Here is a 15,631-nt window from a genome sequence, read left to right on the forward strand (position 1 = left end):
CAAGTGAAAGGATTGGAGACTCGCTCGTTTAGACATGCTCGGTCCTCCCCTTTGTGGGGTGTGTGTTTGGGAGGGAGGAGGTTGAAAAGGAGGGGCCATATCTAGTCCAGGTGGAGGAACAGGCATCTTTACTCAGATAACCTGGGGAGAGGACCCAGGTCATTCTGGGTGGGATTCATCTCCTGCGGGGGGCAGATTCCAGCCCCACCCCTCCCAACCTAGCTCCTCAACTGGACCCGCCCAAAGAGGCGGGGACAGAAGAGGGCGGCACCCCGGTGTCGCTAATACCCCCTAGTGCTAGGACCGGGGGCCAGGTAGGCACGTATCGCCATGGGAGCCAGAGCGGCTTGGGTTGTGGGTGCTTGGTGGGGTGTCTTCCTCTTCTGCCAGCAGGGCGAGGCTCAGGACCAGGTGCCGGGGCGGCAGCAGTCCACCGTCCCCCGCTGCAAGCCGAGCCAATTCCAGCACCAGGGGCCAAATGACTTACGATGTTGTAACGCCTGTAAATCAAGTAAGAGACGAAGGGGAAGGGGAAGGAGGAGGGCGTCAGCGACTCTGGGGCTGACCTGGGGTGCCTCACTCTCGGCCTGGCCTAAGGGGGGCCCTGGGGTAGGGACTTTGGCACTTTTCAGCGGAGGGTCGGCAAGGAGCTATCTCTCCATTTCAGGTATTAGGAGGAGAGAAAGGATCGAGGCTCTGCCTCCTTCCCTCCCCATTGACCTTTCTCCTTGGTCACCCTCAAGGTATGCCCCAGTACTGAGGTCCAGTTCTCCTCCCCCCACAGCCCTAGATCTGAGACTTCCATGGGTTGGCCCTTTTATTGGAGTAGGGGCTGGCAGTAGAATGTAACCCTCTGGAAGACAGGGACTGTTTTCGTTCTTGACTTCATTTCCCAGAAACTTGGCTTAGTGCTTGGCCTGTATGTATGTTTAATATATGCTTGTTGAATTGAATTGTCTAATTGAAGCTTTTCCTGAGGGTCAGAGCCAGGGTTGTCCTGCACTCGATCAGGGCTTGCACTGGAGGCCCCCCCATGACTCTCTGACTTGAATTGCTGCATTGACTACCACCAGACTTGGTGTGGTGATGCCCCGAGGGGGCTATAGTGCTACTATGATTGTGGCCTGACTCAGGGTGTGGGTTGTGTGTGAGATAAAGTCATTGCTTTGTTAAGGGGGAAAGATGGTTGGTGGATAGGTTGGGTGGTAAAATGAATTTGGGGAATGACTTTTAGCTTACAGGATGAATATGTGTTTGTGGCATTTCAGTGAGGTGGATAAGCTCACTCTAGATAGACAACTCATCTCTAACTTAGTGTTTGACAGTATTTCATGGAAGTATCAAGATGTAAATGATTTGTCCAGGGCCACAGAGGCCAGTCTAGGATGTTGCCTCTCATGGAAGGACCTCAGAAGTCATTCAAACTAACTTGAACCTGACCATAATTCCATCCCCCCTGCCATCCAACCTGGGACCTTCTGATTCCAAGTGTCTCTCCACCATGATGTCATCTGGCCTGAAAGGAGTGGCTGGACTAGAAGTAAAGAAATTGAGCCTGGAGAGGAGGAGAAATGAGAACTGTGTTCATGTATTTAAAACAGTCACACAGAAGAGGGGTGAAGCGTATTCATTTTGGCCCCTGAGGACAGAACCTAGGGCAATGAAGAGAAGGGAGAAAAAGAAGAGAATTGTCCAGGGTGAGATTTAGACATTTAGATGTGATGAGGCAGGAAGCTGTCAAGACTTAGAATGGGCTGCTGGTAGAGGTGGTGGACACTATAGCCCTTCCCTGGAGCTTATCTTCTACCTCTTCTACTTATATATTACAGGTACCTTTATATTGTTTATTTATTTACATGTCCTCTTCACCTGTTCCCCCAGAAGTTAAGCTTCTTGAGGCAGAGGCTAGTTTCACCTTTCTCCATATGTACCAAGCTTAATATATTACCTGAGATTGCCATGTGGTTTGCACTTGGCAAACCTTAAAACCCCATATAAAATGTTAGCAATCAATCTTGATTGATTCACTCATTGGTAGACTCTTGGCACTTACCACTTGGCAGTCAGGGGAATGGGATTATAATCTGATTCAGGTTAGATTGGATGACCTCTGAGGGCCCTCCATGTTAGAGTGGACAGTATTAGAACCAGAGTCAAGAAGACTGGGGTTCAAATCTCTCCTCAGTCACCAGCTGTGTAACTCTGAGCAACACACTTTCTCCTACTAAGCCTTGATTTCCCCATCTCTAAAATAAGGGAGTTGGGTCTTCTAAATCTACAATTCCATAACCTAATGACTAACCATTTTGTGAGTTTCTGTCTTTGAATCACAAAATGTCTCTAAGATACCTGATCCCCTGGGTCTAAGAAAGAAATGATACTGCCCCCACCCCTGGAGATGCTCTAACACCTTGTCCTTTTGTTCCCAGGAACCAGGCCATGCCCATCTTTTTTCCTGAGTAACTGCACCTGTGCCATGCCAGGGACATTCTGCAAAGACCTTGAGTGTTCAAGTTGCATAAAACATACCTGTTCCCCTGGCCAGCAGGTCTTCATCCATGGTGAGAACCAGAGCCCAGCAATGGCCCTCTCAAGGACCTAGCTCTGATCTGATACAGCCAGATTTGCACTCTGCTCTCTGACTTCTGCCCACACTTATACCTGGGGATTCTGGAACAGGACAAGAGGGAATAGGCAATGTTTTTGGAAAGAAACCAGTTAAGAATGGATGCCCAAGTCAGTTTAACTCAATGATCAGTGAGCATTTAGGAAGCACCTGCTATATACTGACATGATACCAAAGACCAAGCAACAGGGAAACTCTCAGGGAGATTACATTTGAGCTATTATTAAACACCTACTATGGGGAAATCCTGCCATATGAGGCCCGTTACAGCCTGACTCCAATCAACTCTCCCAACTGTGTTTCTTACTATGCTCTATCCCTTTCCCTCCATCCCAGAAAAACCAGGTTATCTCTTCCATCCCAGAACCCAACACTCCATCCCCCTAGATCTAAAACAAATAGCCTATATGTTAACCTGCATTAAGGAGACTGGGTGGGGTAATGTAAAGGGCACTGATTCTGGAGCCAGAAGACCAGGGTTCACATTCTATCTCTGATATTACCTTGGGTGAGTAACTCCACATTCCGGTGCCTCAGTCTCCCCCTACATAAAATGAGGGGTTTGGACTTTGTGGTCTCTGAGGTCCCTTCTGTCTTTAAGTGTTGAATCCTGGTCTTTACTCTTTCCTCATCTCTCTCTCAAACTCTACTCAGGTGAAGTCACTTCTTCTGAGAAGTTTTTCCTTGATTCACTAGCCTCCCCCATCATCACTCTCTTCCCTCACCAGTTGTTAGAACTCTTTTATTCCTCAAATTACCTTGCCAAATTGCCCTAAGAGCGTAGATTTCTAGATTTGGGGTTATAGATTCTCCAATTAAGAGCTGCAAGAGACTTTAGATTCAATTTACAGGCATTTATTAAGCTCCCACCATATGAGAAACATCTTGCAAACAGACCCTGACTCTAAGGTGCTCAAATTCTACTGAGAGGATGTAACTACTGTTTGAGGAACAAGAGGATACTAATAACCAGATAACTAGGCTAAGGCTTCTGATAGGAGCAAGACTCAGACATGAATGGATTGAAGGAAGGGAGTCCCCAGGAAGGAGGGGACAACCTTTGCAAAGGTGCAGTGGCTGGAGATGCAATGCTGAGATCAGTCTGGAACCTAGAGAGTGTGAGACTTTCTAGTCCTACCCCTTAATTTGACATATGAGGAGAATGGACCCAGCGATTTGCCAGGGTCTCACTGCACCTGTGCCATGCCAGGGTATTTGCACAATATTTATGTGTGGGAGAATGAGATAAAGAAGACCGATCACCTTTTTTTTGAGGATGGGGAGAGGAAAATAGGAAAACCTCCTGGAGGAGGCGGCAGCTGAGTTCAGATTTAAAAGAGTGACCTTGGGGGCAAAGGGAAGAGAGGAGATTGTTTTAGCTCAGAAGGATGCTGAGAATAAAGACGGGGGATGGGAGAAGGCTGGTGAAGAACGAGGGATGGGAGGGTTTGAGAGGAGCTGGAACTTGGACTAGGTCAGGAAGAAAAGTGTGATTTGTCTGTTTGGTTGAAGCCAGTTGGTGGAGCTCTTGAATGCCATGTACAGGAAGCTATGCATTATTTATAAAGCAATGGGGAGCCACTGAAAGAGCATGAGCAGAGCAGTTCCACGGTCAGAACTGTGGGTGGAGAAAGTGCTGGAGGCAAGACCATAGGTAAGAAGATCATTCTAGTGGACCAAGCCAGAGCAGAAGAGGTCTGGGGAAGATGTGTCCCTGGGACAGCTTCATCAGGACCAGTTCACTCATGGAGTGTCTCTATGAAGATGGCGCCCACATCAACCAATTTGAATAGTGCATAGCATATATTCTCTAGATTCTAGTATTCGATATCAGCCTATTTTCATATTCCTTACATATATTCTAATATTATATTTTGAATTCTCATCCTAATTTTGAATTCAATACTTTCTAATATCCTAGTGTACATTCTATGGATTTTATAGCAATGTACTCTAATATTCCTTATCAATATTTTTCTAATATTAATATTTTCTAATAGTCTATTCAAGTCTTTTAGAATATTCTATATATTATATTCCCTATATGCTAATAGTTTATCAACCTATGCTAATATTTTATACCTTACAGATACTAATATTGAATATATACTGATATTTGACATCATATATTCTATTTATTTTAATGCTATATGTAAATCTCATCTAGCATCTTAGATACTAGATATTATCATCTATTCTAATACCTTATACCCTATATAATCTATTCTAATCATCTATATTATATTTTTATATATTCTAATAATAGATATCAATCTATTCTAATATTCTAATTTTCTATATATAAAACTATTCTAAGCATCTATATCACATATTCCAAATATTTTAATATCTATATAAAGCTTTTCTAATTTTTATATCTCTATCTCTAATATTTTATATCAATCTGTTCAGATATTCTGTATCATATATTCTATATGTTCTATTAATCAGCAACAATATATAAGCCAATATCATATTCAAATATTTTATATCACTTTATTCTGATAGTCTATATTATTTATTCTGTATATTCTTTTGTTGTTTTTTTTAGATTTTTCAAGGCAATGGGGTTAAGTGGCTTGCCCAAGGCCACATGGCTAGGTAATTATTAAGTGTCTGAGGTCAGATTTGAAGCCAGGTCCTCCTGACTCCAAGGCTGGTGCTCTATCCGCTGCGCCACCTAGCCACCCCCTATTCTATATATTCTAATGGCACTCTATTCTAATAGCCTATATCACATATTCTGCTATTTTATATCAAGATATTTTGATAATCTATATCTATTTTGATAATCTATATATGTATTCCATCTGTTCTAATAATCAATGCCAATCTATTCTAATAGTCTAAATCATTTATTCCAATATTTTATATCAATTTATTTTGATAATCTATCTCATGTATTCTATATGTTCTAATAATTAATGGCACTCTATTCTAATAGCCTATATCATATATTCTGCTACTTACCCACTTGGATGTTCCAGAGGCATATGTCCTTTCTGTCCTGGTATTCCCCAATTTCTGGTCCATCACCCTTAATAAATACTTACTGAATTCAGTTATCAAACTTAGTTATGTCCAAAATAGAGTTCATTTTATTTTGTTCTGAATTCCTTCCTCCCCCAGATTCCTTCTGTTGCTGTCTGACCGATGGTAAGCTTGCCAGTCATCCCAAGCATGGCCAGGCTCTCCCTTGGTCAGCCTCTTGCCAATCAGCTGTCAAATCTGGTCCATTCTCCTTCCTCAGCCCCTTGTTTCTCCATTGCCTGCCTGCTTTCTACTCATATGATCTCTTTCCTGGTTCTTGTTGAAACTTCCCTCTATGATCCATCTCCTATTCAGCTGCCAAATGAATACTATAGACCTGACATTATGGTCACTCCTCTTTGCAAAAATCTTCAGTGGAGAATCATCACTCTTATCATTTCCATCTTTCCATAATTTGTCTTCCACAGCCTTTCCCAGAATCTATTGCATTACTTCCCTTCACACAGTCTATGCTTCACCATAGGAACTACTCCCACAAATTATTGTGCCACTTCCCATCTCTGGGCCTTTGTATCAACTGTACTCCCTCACCTAGGTTACATTCTTTCCTCCTCTCTAAGGGAAAGAAGCAATCAGAGATGAATAAAAGGGTGGTCCTGCAATGGTGAAGGTAGGGTGAAGGTAGATGGCATTAACTTGTAGCTGATCCTGTAATGTTATCATGTTCTCCAGGGGTCTTCAATTACTTAGGGGTAGAAGCCAGGCAGAAACAACCCATCCATAAACATTTATTAAGCACTTCCTGTGGAGTAGCACTGGGCTAGGGGACTAAGGGTACATGAACAAAAACCAGAAGAGTTCCAGATATTAAAGCGTTTATATTCCAACTGGAGAAACATGTATGTAAAAATGGAAAGAAACCCAAACTATATGAAAATTCAATTCAATACAATGTGGAAGTTTTTTTGAGGGGAGGAGAAAAAGTCACTAATAGCTAAGGGGATCAGAAGGACCCCTGGTGGTGTGTGAGCTGAGATTTGGAGGAGGTTAGATAATCTAAGAGGCAAAGATGAGAAGGGAGTCCATTCTAGGCATGGGCAAACATCAGTGCAAAGGTGTAGAGGTGAGAGATGAGAAGTAGACCAGTTTAATTGGAATATAGAGTGTGAGAGAAGTCATGTATCCCAAGCCTGGGAAGATAGGTGGATGGGCAGGGCTTGAAATACCCAACTGAAGATTTTGTGCTTTGTCATCAAAGTCATTAATGACATTATGAGAATAGAATCAGATCTGTCCCTTGGGGAGAACCCTCAGTTGGTTGAGTGGAACTGGATAAGAGAGAAGAGAGGCCAGAGGCAAGGAGAACAAGAGGAGGCTTGTCCTGTGGTCTAGGCAAAAGGGGAGTGGGCAGGTCAGAGGTCAAAGACATGATCTGTTTTGTGCAGTGTCAGGAGCCCACTAGTGTGGGTAGATGGCAAGGTCCAGTATAAGCAGACATGTTTATTATAATATAGTTATAAATATACAGACACAAACACAAACACAAACACACATGTGCAATGCAGTCTATAGTAATGCCCACTTACAAACACATAAAACACAAGTAAACACACAAACATGTGCACATATATGCCACATATGTAAACATACCCAAAGCACTCCTAAACACACATGTGCACATGCCATCCATACATATCTAAATATGCTCCCACATTTACACATGATCATATATAGATATAGATATAGATATAGATATAGATATAGATGATATAGATATAGACATAGATATAGATATAGATGATATAGATATAGATATAGATATGGCAATATCCCTTATCTCATGGTTGCTTTCCATAGAGTCATCATGGCTATAAAAGCACACATGTCCTCCCTTCCCCAGCACGAGGGGATGCATCCCCTCCTCCAGAGTCTCTACCATCCTTCCCAACCATCCATTCATGGTTCTATTCCCAGGGAGCTTTCTTTTCAACTTCTCTTGTGAAGACTGTGAAGATGGAACCTACTCAGATGGCATCGATGGCGAATGTCTGCCCTGGACCAAGTAAGTTGTAGGAGTGATGGTAGAAGATCACACAAAGCCACTGAGAACTGGATGGCCCAGGGATGTCCAGGCCAGGCTAGCATAAGCCAAGGGGAACTGGTTGGATGGATGGATGGATGGATGGATGGATGGATGGAGTGCCCCCACCAGTCTCCTACAGACTCCCTCTGGCAGTCAGCAAACAATGATGAAGTGAAGCCCTAAGGAGACAAGAAAGGAACAAATATGGTCCCTGCCCTCAAGAAGCTCCCAGTCTAAAGGAGACTAGCCTGGAGCAGGGGATGGGGGAATTGGGAAGTAGAGACTTTCTGATTCTTCTCCAAACCTCTCCTATACAGGCACTAAAAAAGAAGCCCCAGTCTTAAACCCAGGTTTTGCCTAACTAGGTGGGCTCAGAGGCTGAGGAAGCCAGAATCCTGGGGAGTAGGGGAGGAGTCACCCAGCTAACAGCCCCTGCTCCAGCACCAGGAGCACGTTCTCCAGGAGGGGAATGGCTTGGGGTTTAACCCTCCTCTGGGGATTGCCACCATGTTAGGATGGGTGGGTACTGGGACAGAGGGGGTCCAGCCCGTGACAGAGGCTTCCCTGTGGAAATAGGGGATAGAAACTGCCAACCTGGTCTCATTGAGGCTGTGGACCAAACAAATTTGCCTTCTGTCTGTGCTTGGATTGCAGCTGTGCCAGGAAGGGTTTTCTCACCGTCCGTCCAGGGAACAAAACGCACAATGTCCTATGTGGCATGGCTCCTCTTCCAGTAACAGGTATTTTTCTTCCCTCCCCCACACTGGAACTCCCTCTTCCCATGAACACACATCAGGATCTTTGGTCCACTCTTTGGTCTTACTCCTACCTTCACCTGAGACCCCTTGGGATTGAGTAATGCCATCCAACTACCATTTGTTAAGGACCTGCTGTGAGCTAGATGACCTTGCACTAGAGACTTATAGAAAATGAAATAGGCCCTTCTCTCCGAGAGCTCACATTCTCCTGGGGGGCTGAGGGGGAGGGAAAGATAAGATTGCGTGCAGAGAAGTTAAGGACAAGCAACTATAAAGGTGCCAACTACCCTGAGGGAAGCACGGAGGGCTCTCTGTAGGAGGCAGCACCTGAACTGGGCTTTGAAAGGGGGCAGGAGGAAGAGGAAGATGAGCATTCTGGGCATGGCAGGGGACCCTTTCTGCCAAAGCCACTAAGATAGGAGAAGGAACACTTCATAGGGTGAAAAGCTAGCAAGCCAGTTTGATTGGAATAGGTGGAACAAAGGGGAGTCCCATGAAGGGAAGGTGGGAGCCAGATTGGGGAGGGTTTTAAATGTTAGACTGAGAGGTTGGGTTTCATCCTGAGGCAATAGGGAGATATTTTTTTTAATAGGAGAATGACATGTTCATAACTATCAACATTATTTGGCTAATAGATGGAAAGCTGATCAGAGAAGTCTGGGATCGAGTCCAGTCAATGATATATACTGGCTTTGAAACTAGCAACCAGCCACTCAACCTCTCAGTGATCTAGGCAACTGAGTCTCTAAGATGTTGAGTTGCAGAGGTGTTGACCTGCACTGGTGGAGGTATTTTCCTCACCTGGGAGTTGCCTGAGTCATTGAGATCTGAAGTTCAGTCCTTATACCTAACCTGGGTGCAGGAGAGGGTTGGTGTTCATGTTTGTGTGTATCTCTCTCTTGAAATTCTTACCCTCCCCCACCAAAGAAAATTAAGAAAACCTCCCGAACCCTGTCCCACAGGTCCCTTCAATTCCTACGACATCCCCATGGCCATCCTAACAGGTTTCACCATAATTATCTTCATACTTGTCATTATTCTGCTGGTCCTCCAAATCCTATGGGTGAAGAAGGATCCCTTCACCAAAGACAGAGGTCAGTTGTATTGGAGATGGGGAGGAGGGTGGTGGTGGTGCCTCAACTATCCTCCAACCCCTCAGAGGAAGGATGCAGTCTTTCAGCCAAATCCCTTTCCAAACCTCACAATAGTGATCCCAGAGCTTATCTTTCCTCCTCTTTCCAGAACCCATATTGCCCATGGAGCCTGGGCCCCCTGATGACATCGGCAACTGTCCTTTCCCAGAGGAGGAATGGGGGGAGAAGACAACAGAGGATAAAGGCCAGATCAGTCATCCATGGATATAAAGCAGCTAGTCTGACTCAAGTCTTTCCTTGGAAGGGGATAACACCGAGACTCAGGGAGAGAGGCCAACTTCCTGTCTCTCAGGCCCCTCTTCCCTTCTAACTGATAGGGCTTGTTCTGCCTGAGAACAGCCCCAGCATCAGTAGCAGAAGCAGGATGTCCAGGAGGAGTGAGCGCACTCCCCAGCTAAGACCCCATCGCTTGTGAGATGGTTGAAAGACCTTGGACTGATCAGTCGAGAGAAACCAAGTCATTCCCCCAGATCTGGACCCAAGCCTGGAGCTTCCCAAAAACAGCATCCAGTTTGTGGCAGTTGGTGTGGTGACACCCCACTCGGACCCTGGCACTGAAGAAGAAAAGGAGGAGGAGGAAGGGGAGAGCTAGCCTCCTGGCATCTTAGTCTGTGAATCTATTGCCTCCCCGGAGTGGACAGATGTGGGGCAGGACCCCAAGGGGCTGGGCCCTAGACATGGTATTTCAGCTCTCACGTCTCTTTTGTTTAGGCAGTTCCCCTATGCTTGGAATGTTCTTCCTTTTAGAATCCCTTTCGTTGTTGTTGTTTTTGTTTTTAATCAATTTGTCATGTACAAATTTTTGTGATTCCAGGGGAGGAGGGGTTTCTTGGCAAAGTTACTGGAATGCTTTGCCATTTCCTTCTCCAGCTCGCTTTACAGATGAGGAAACTGAGGCAAACAGGGTTAAATGACTTGCCCAGGGTCACATAGCTAATAAGTATCTGAGGCCAGGTTTGAATTCAGGTCCTCCTGACTCTAGGATGGTCACCTAGTCTCCTTTAAAACACAGAGGAATAGACCTTGGGGGGGGGGGAGGAAGAGGAGAGAATCAAGGAGTGGGTTGTTTGGGCCTAACATCAAGAGATTAAATGATCTCCACCCCCAGTCCTTCCTCTTTTTGTTGGCCTTAGCATGTACTTGAGTCAAGTCCCTTCTGCCAGAGGAGTAGTTGAACTTGGGCCTGTTGCTAGACAGCTAAGTGAATAGTCCAGAAGACATGACTTCAGATCTTGCCTCAGACACTAGTTGTATCACCCTGAGCAAGTCATTGTACCTTTCTCAGCCTTAGTTTCCCCATCTGTAAAATTCTTTTATTAATAGCAACTACCTCATGGAATTATTGTGAGAATTAAATGAGATGATATATGTACAAAGAAGTTTCAAACTACAAATAATTATTGTTATTATGATACACCCAGTAATGAGTTTCCATCAGTGACTTAGTTGGGACCTAATTGATTTTCATCTTTGTCAGTTTTAGCAGCACAGTTTTCCTCCCAGTGTGGAAGTCCCTACCCCAGGGCTGTTTCACAGGTGACCACAACACTCCCAAGTTGCTCCCTTCCTCCCTTCTGCGTCACAGGCAAACTTCCCTTCGGCAAGGGAGAAGAGTCCCCAACCCATCCCCTAGTAGTCCTCCCCTTCCTCTGAGGGCCTTTGCCTTCACTTAAGATAATAATCATTCATTCATAGAATACTTGACCAGTTTGCACTTTCTCATATCATCCTCTTCATCATGTGAAGACATTACTGGGGGGTTGACTTTCCACCCCCACCCCCTTTCCTGAATCAAGCCTAATTTCTTCAGTGTTGGGGATTCCCAGGCGAGGAAATTATATCGATCATGATAGGTTGTCAACTCTACAGCTTAGTGTTGGGTTACCCAGCCAAGATATGTCAGAGGTAAAACTTAAACCCTAATCTCCTTGGCTCCAAGAATGGATTATTGTCTCTTGTGCCATGCTGTCTCTGTGGGAGTGCTCAACTGCATTTTATTGGTAAGAAACCTGAGTTTCAGCACAGAAAGTACCTAGTGAGTGGCAGAAGCAGCATTCAAACACAGGTCGTGCTCAGTTGGGAGCCTTGCACTCTTCCCACTACTGAGATCTTTAAAGGCACTTGTCATAATCTCTTTTCCATTTGTCTTGGTTCCATTCAAAAGCTTTCCTTCTTCCAGGTCCTCACTGTTCAGGTGACTTTTCTTTCATGGAGCCTTCACAAACCAATTAGAGACTCTACCTGAGTCTCCAAGTTCCCAGGGGGTTGGCAGTTAATTGATGATTTTCCTGCCTCCCTCACATTTCTCTCAGGAATCTGCTTTCCTCCACTCATATGAACAGACATAACTGCTTCACATCCTCACTACTTTTCATTGAGGCTACCTCAGTGATCGATGGGTACAACACAAACAGCAAAATAACTTGTCTTTCTTGCTTCAAGACTCAAAGAAAACAATTTGGAAGAGTGGAAAGAACACTGGTTCCGGAGTCAAGGACTTGAGTTCCAGTCCTGATTCTTTTATTTACTATCTGTGTGATCTTGGCTCACTTCTCTGAGGATCGGACTAGATAACTAGATAGGTTCTATGATCCTTTTCTGCTCTGAGTCAAGAGATTAAATGATCTCCAGCCCCAGTCCCTTATGTCCCTTCTTCAATCTATCTTCCTCATAATTTCCAAAGGGATTTCCTAAAGATTTTCCTAAAGTAGGGGCAGTTAGGTGGTGCAGTGGATAGAGCACCGGCCCTGGAGTCTGGAGGACCTGAGTTCAAATGTGACTTCAGACACTTAATAATTACCTAGCTGTGTGGCCTTGGGCAAGCCACTTAACCCCATTTGCCTTGCAAAAACAACCCCCTAAAAACAAAACAAAACAAAACAAGTAACTAGATTTTCCTAAAGAGGCAAAGTCAGATTCTCCAGGATAGTAAACTCCAGTGGTTTCCTATTCTCACCAGGACCCTAGATTAATTTACATTCTTATATAACCCAATAATATTTTATGGCCAAGTTAAATTGGCCCTTCTGCTCTTCCTGCCATATGATTCCTCATCTCCCTTCAACAGGGATTTGCAGCACCCTCCCCCTCCTAAATTGCATTCCTCCTCCTCTCTACCTCCTCTATCCCTTCATTTCATTAACAATTCCACTAAAGCACCACTTTGTATGTGAATTTTTTTTTTTTGTTTTTTTTGCAAGGCAAATAGGGTTGTGACTTGCCCAAGGCCACACAGCTAGGTACCTGTCAAGTGTCTGAGATCAGATTTGAACTCAGGTTCTCCTGACTCCAGGGCCATACTCTATCCACTGTGCCACCTAGCTGTCCCGAGATGAATCCTCTCCTGATTCCCTCAGTTCCTAGTGGTTCCCATCCTTGTATTTATTTTAAAAGGTTTTTTTTTTTTTTTTTTTTTTTTTTTTTTAGTTTGCAAGGCAAGTGGGGTTAAGTGGCTTGCTGAAGGCCACACAGCTAGGTAATTATTAAGTGTCTGAGACCAGATTTGAACCCAGGCACTCCTGACTCCAGGGCCGGTGCTTTATCCACTGCGCCACCTAGCCGCCCCCTTGTATTTATTTTATAGATACCTCTAAGTGAATTTGTTGTCTCTCGGATGGAACCTCCTTCATAGTAAGAATGAATTCATTTTTGTCCTTGAATCTCTGTCCTTAAGCCTGGTGTAAATAGTAAATGCTAGTTGTCTAACTGATTGATAAACTTCTCTCTGGCTCTTGTGGTCTTCTCTGACATAATATGATAAAGTAGAGTTGCTGTGTATGATTTTAGACCACTTGCTTCTCCTTCCTGGGCCTCAGTTTCCTCCACTGTAGGTAGAATTAAGGGGTTAGACTAGATAACTAATCTCTGAGGTCCCTTCCAACTCTAAGTAGAGGGGCCTCAGGTCCCTGGCCTTGGGGGCCTTCCAGAACCTTGGTCTTCCTTTTTCTCTTGTGCCTTCATTTTTCTTTGTCACCCATGGAGTGGAAAGGGAATGCAGAGTCCCAGAATTATTCTTCCCTGGAACTCAAGACCTAAGACCCAAGTCTTAAAATACTCCCACACACATGCACACACTCCAGGTTCTGTGTTTCCACCTAAGGGACACCTTCCCATGAAACCTTTTTGTAGAACATGAGCCAAAGCTGGAGGCAATAGATGATGTATGTTGTCACCTGGGAGGGTGGAACTGGTGTGGGTGCTGGGTGGGTGCAGCAAGCAGGGACTCGTCTGAATTAATTTTCCGGAATCCAATTAACTCCTCTATAGGACTGAGGGAAGGGTGGAAGGTGGGGGAAGGTCCTGGTGAGGAGGAAGGAGTCTCTCAACTGAGGGTGAGATAAATTCTATTTTTAGAGAGCTCTCAGTTTGAGAGTGGGGTAGATATGACCTCTAACCCCCAAGGAATTCTTGCTTAAAGGTTGGGAGAGATGACTCTGCTCTCAGGGAGCTCCTAATCTGGGCAGGGAAGCTCTTTATCTGAGGGGGAGTTACCTAGGGTAGTGATGAGGAGATGATACAGTACAGGGGAGCACCCTGTTATGAGGAAAAATCTTCTTATGGGGGTGGCAATGGGCATCACTATGTCCCTGGTCTAGGGACACTCCCTGTGAGTGGGGATCCTTTTGGCAAAGGCTTTCCTTCCCTGCTGCCGGCCTAGCCTCACCTGGAATAGCCTAGCCTGGGCAGCAGGGTCTTGCTCTGGGTGTAGCTACACTGACTAACAGTAGGGATCCAAGGTGGTACCCAGGGACTTTTTGAATATTCCTGATGATTTTGTCTGAATCTTACCTTGAGAGCAGACTGGTTTTCAACCCCTGAGATGGGGTGGTGGGAGGGGGATGGCCACAGGAGGGGAGGGGAAGGGAGGTGAGCGGAAGCCACTTGTGGTTACTCACTATGTGCTGACGCCAGGAGTAAGGCTCCGGGGCCACCCCTTTCCTTCCCCAGACATATGCGGTCAGGACTAGCCTCCCAATGAGACACCTGGGAATTTTGCTGCTAACCCATAGAGCACGTAGGTGTGGTGAAGTTTCCAGGAAGTCTGGTGGAAAGCAGATATGGTCATTTAGAGTTAGAAAAGCTGGGGACCTTCATCACCCTCCCTTAGAGCTCAAAGAGAGCCCTTGACTGGGCAACAGATCGCTTCAGGATAAAACCCTGTTTTGCCACTGGGATGAAGTGGTGAGGTTAGGGGGGCAAGGAGGCCAGGTTGGATGAATGTCTACACTCATCTTCACCCAGATCGTGAAAAATAAATGCTTTTATAATTTAAATACAGAAAAAACTGGAAGGTGAGTGAAGGCCTTTTGGGGAACAGCTTTCATGAGTAGCTACAATTGACTTGATGGTCTCCAGCCAGTCAGCCATCAATCCGTTAAACAAGCATATTTAAGCACCTACTGTTTGCTAGGCATAGTGTTAGATGGGGAGACCAAAAATGAAACAGTACCTGTCCTTGAGATGCTTACATTCTCTCAGGGAGATGACATGCAAAATGTTTACAAATAAATATATAAGAATTTTAAGGGAGTCAGAGAGATAGAAACAAAGACAGAGAGAGACAGATAGACAGTGAGAGAGAGAGAGAGAGAGAGAGAGAGAGAGAGAGAGACAGAGAGACAGAGAGGCAGAGAGGCAGAGAGGCAGAAAGATAGAGACAGAAAGACAGAGAGGCAGAGAGAGGGAGATATTAGGTGGGGGGTGGAGGGGGGTAAATAATTGTCTTTGAAATGAGCTCTGAAGACTTATGGGGATAGAAAGGAGGCAGGGATGAGAAGGGACTGAAGTCTGAACAAGGGGGTCCCTACCCCAAAGGAAGGAGGCAGAATGATGTGTATGAGAAACAGGAAAACAGTCATTTTGACTGTACTGCAGAGTTGGGGAGAAGAAACAGAAAATAAAGGCAAAAAAAGATAGGCTGAAAGGACCTTAAATGCCAAATTTGGTAACTGATTTCAAAGGCAATAGAGGGCCACTGGAATCTATTGAACTGGCGAGTGATGTGGTCTGACTTGCACTT

At 44.9% G+C, this 15,631-nt stretch overlaps 1 protein-coding gene across 1 annotated transcript; it reads left to right on the forward strand.

The window, feature by feature from the left end:
• The first annotated feature begins 325 nt into the window (after positions 1 to 325).
• Positions 326 to 11,510, forward strand: TNFRSF18 (TNF receptor superfamily member 18). Its single transcript, XM_074218779.1, has 6 exons — positions 326 to 511; positions 2,430 to 2,561; positions 7,592 to 7,679; positions 8,355 to 8,440; positions 9,421 to 9,552; positions 9,701 to 11,510. The coding sequence occupies exons 1-6, from the start codon at positions 331 to 333 to the stop codon at positions 9,820 to 9,822; spliced, it is 741 nt and encodes a 246-aa protein (XP_074074880.1). The 5' UTR covers positions 326 to 330; the 3' UTR covers positions 9,823 to 11,510.
• Positions 11,511 to 15,631: the final 4,121 nt, after the last annotated feature.

This window comes from Macrotis lagotis, chromosome 1 (assembly GCF_037893015.1).
Source record: "Macrotis lagotis isolate mMagLag1 chromosome 1, bilby.v1.9.chrom.fasta, whole genome shotgun sequence".
In the NCBI taxonomy this organism is placed as follows: Eukaryota; Metazoa; Chordata; class Mammalia; order Peramelemorphia; family Peramelidae; genus Macrotis; species Macrotis lagotis.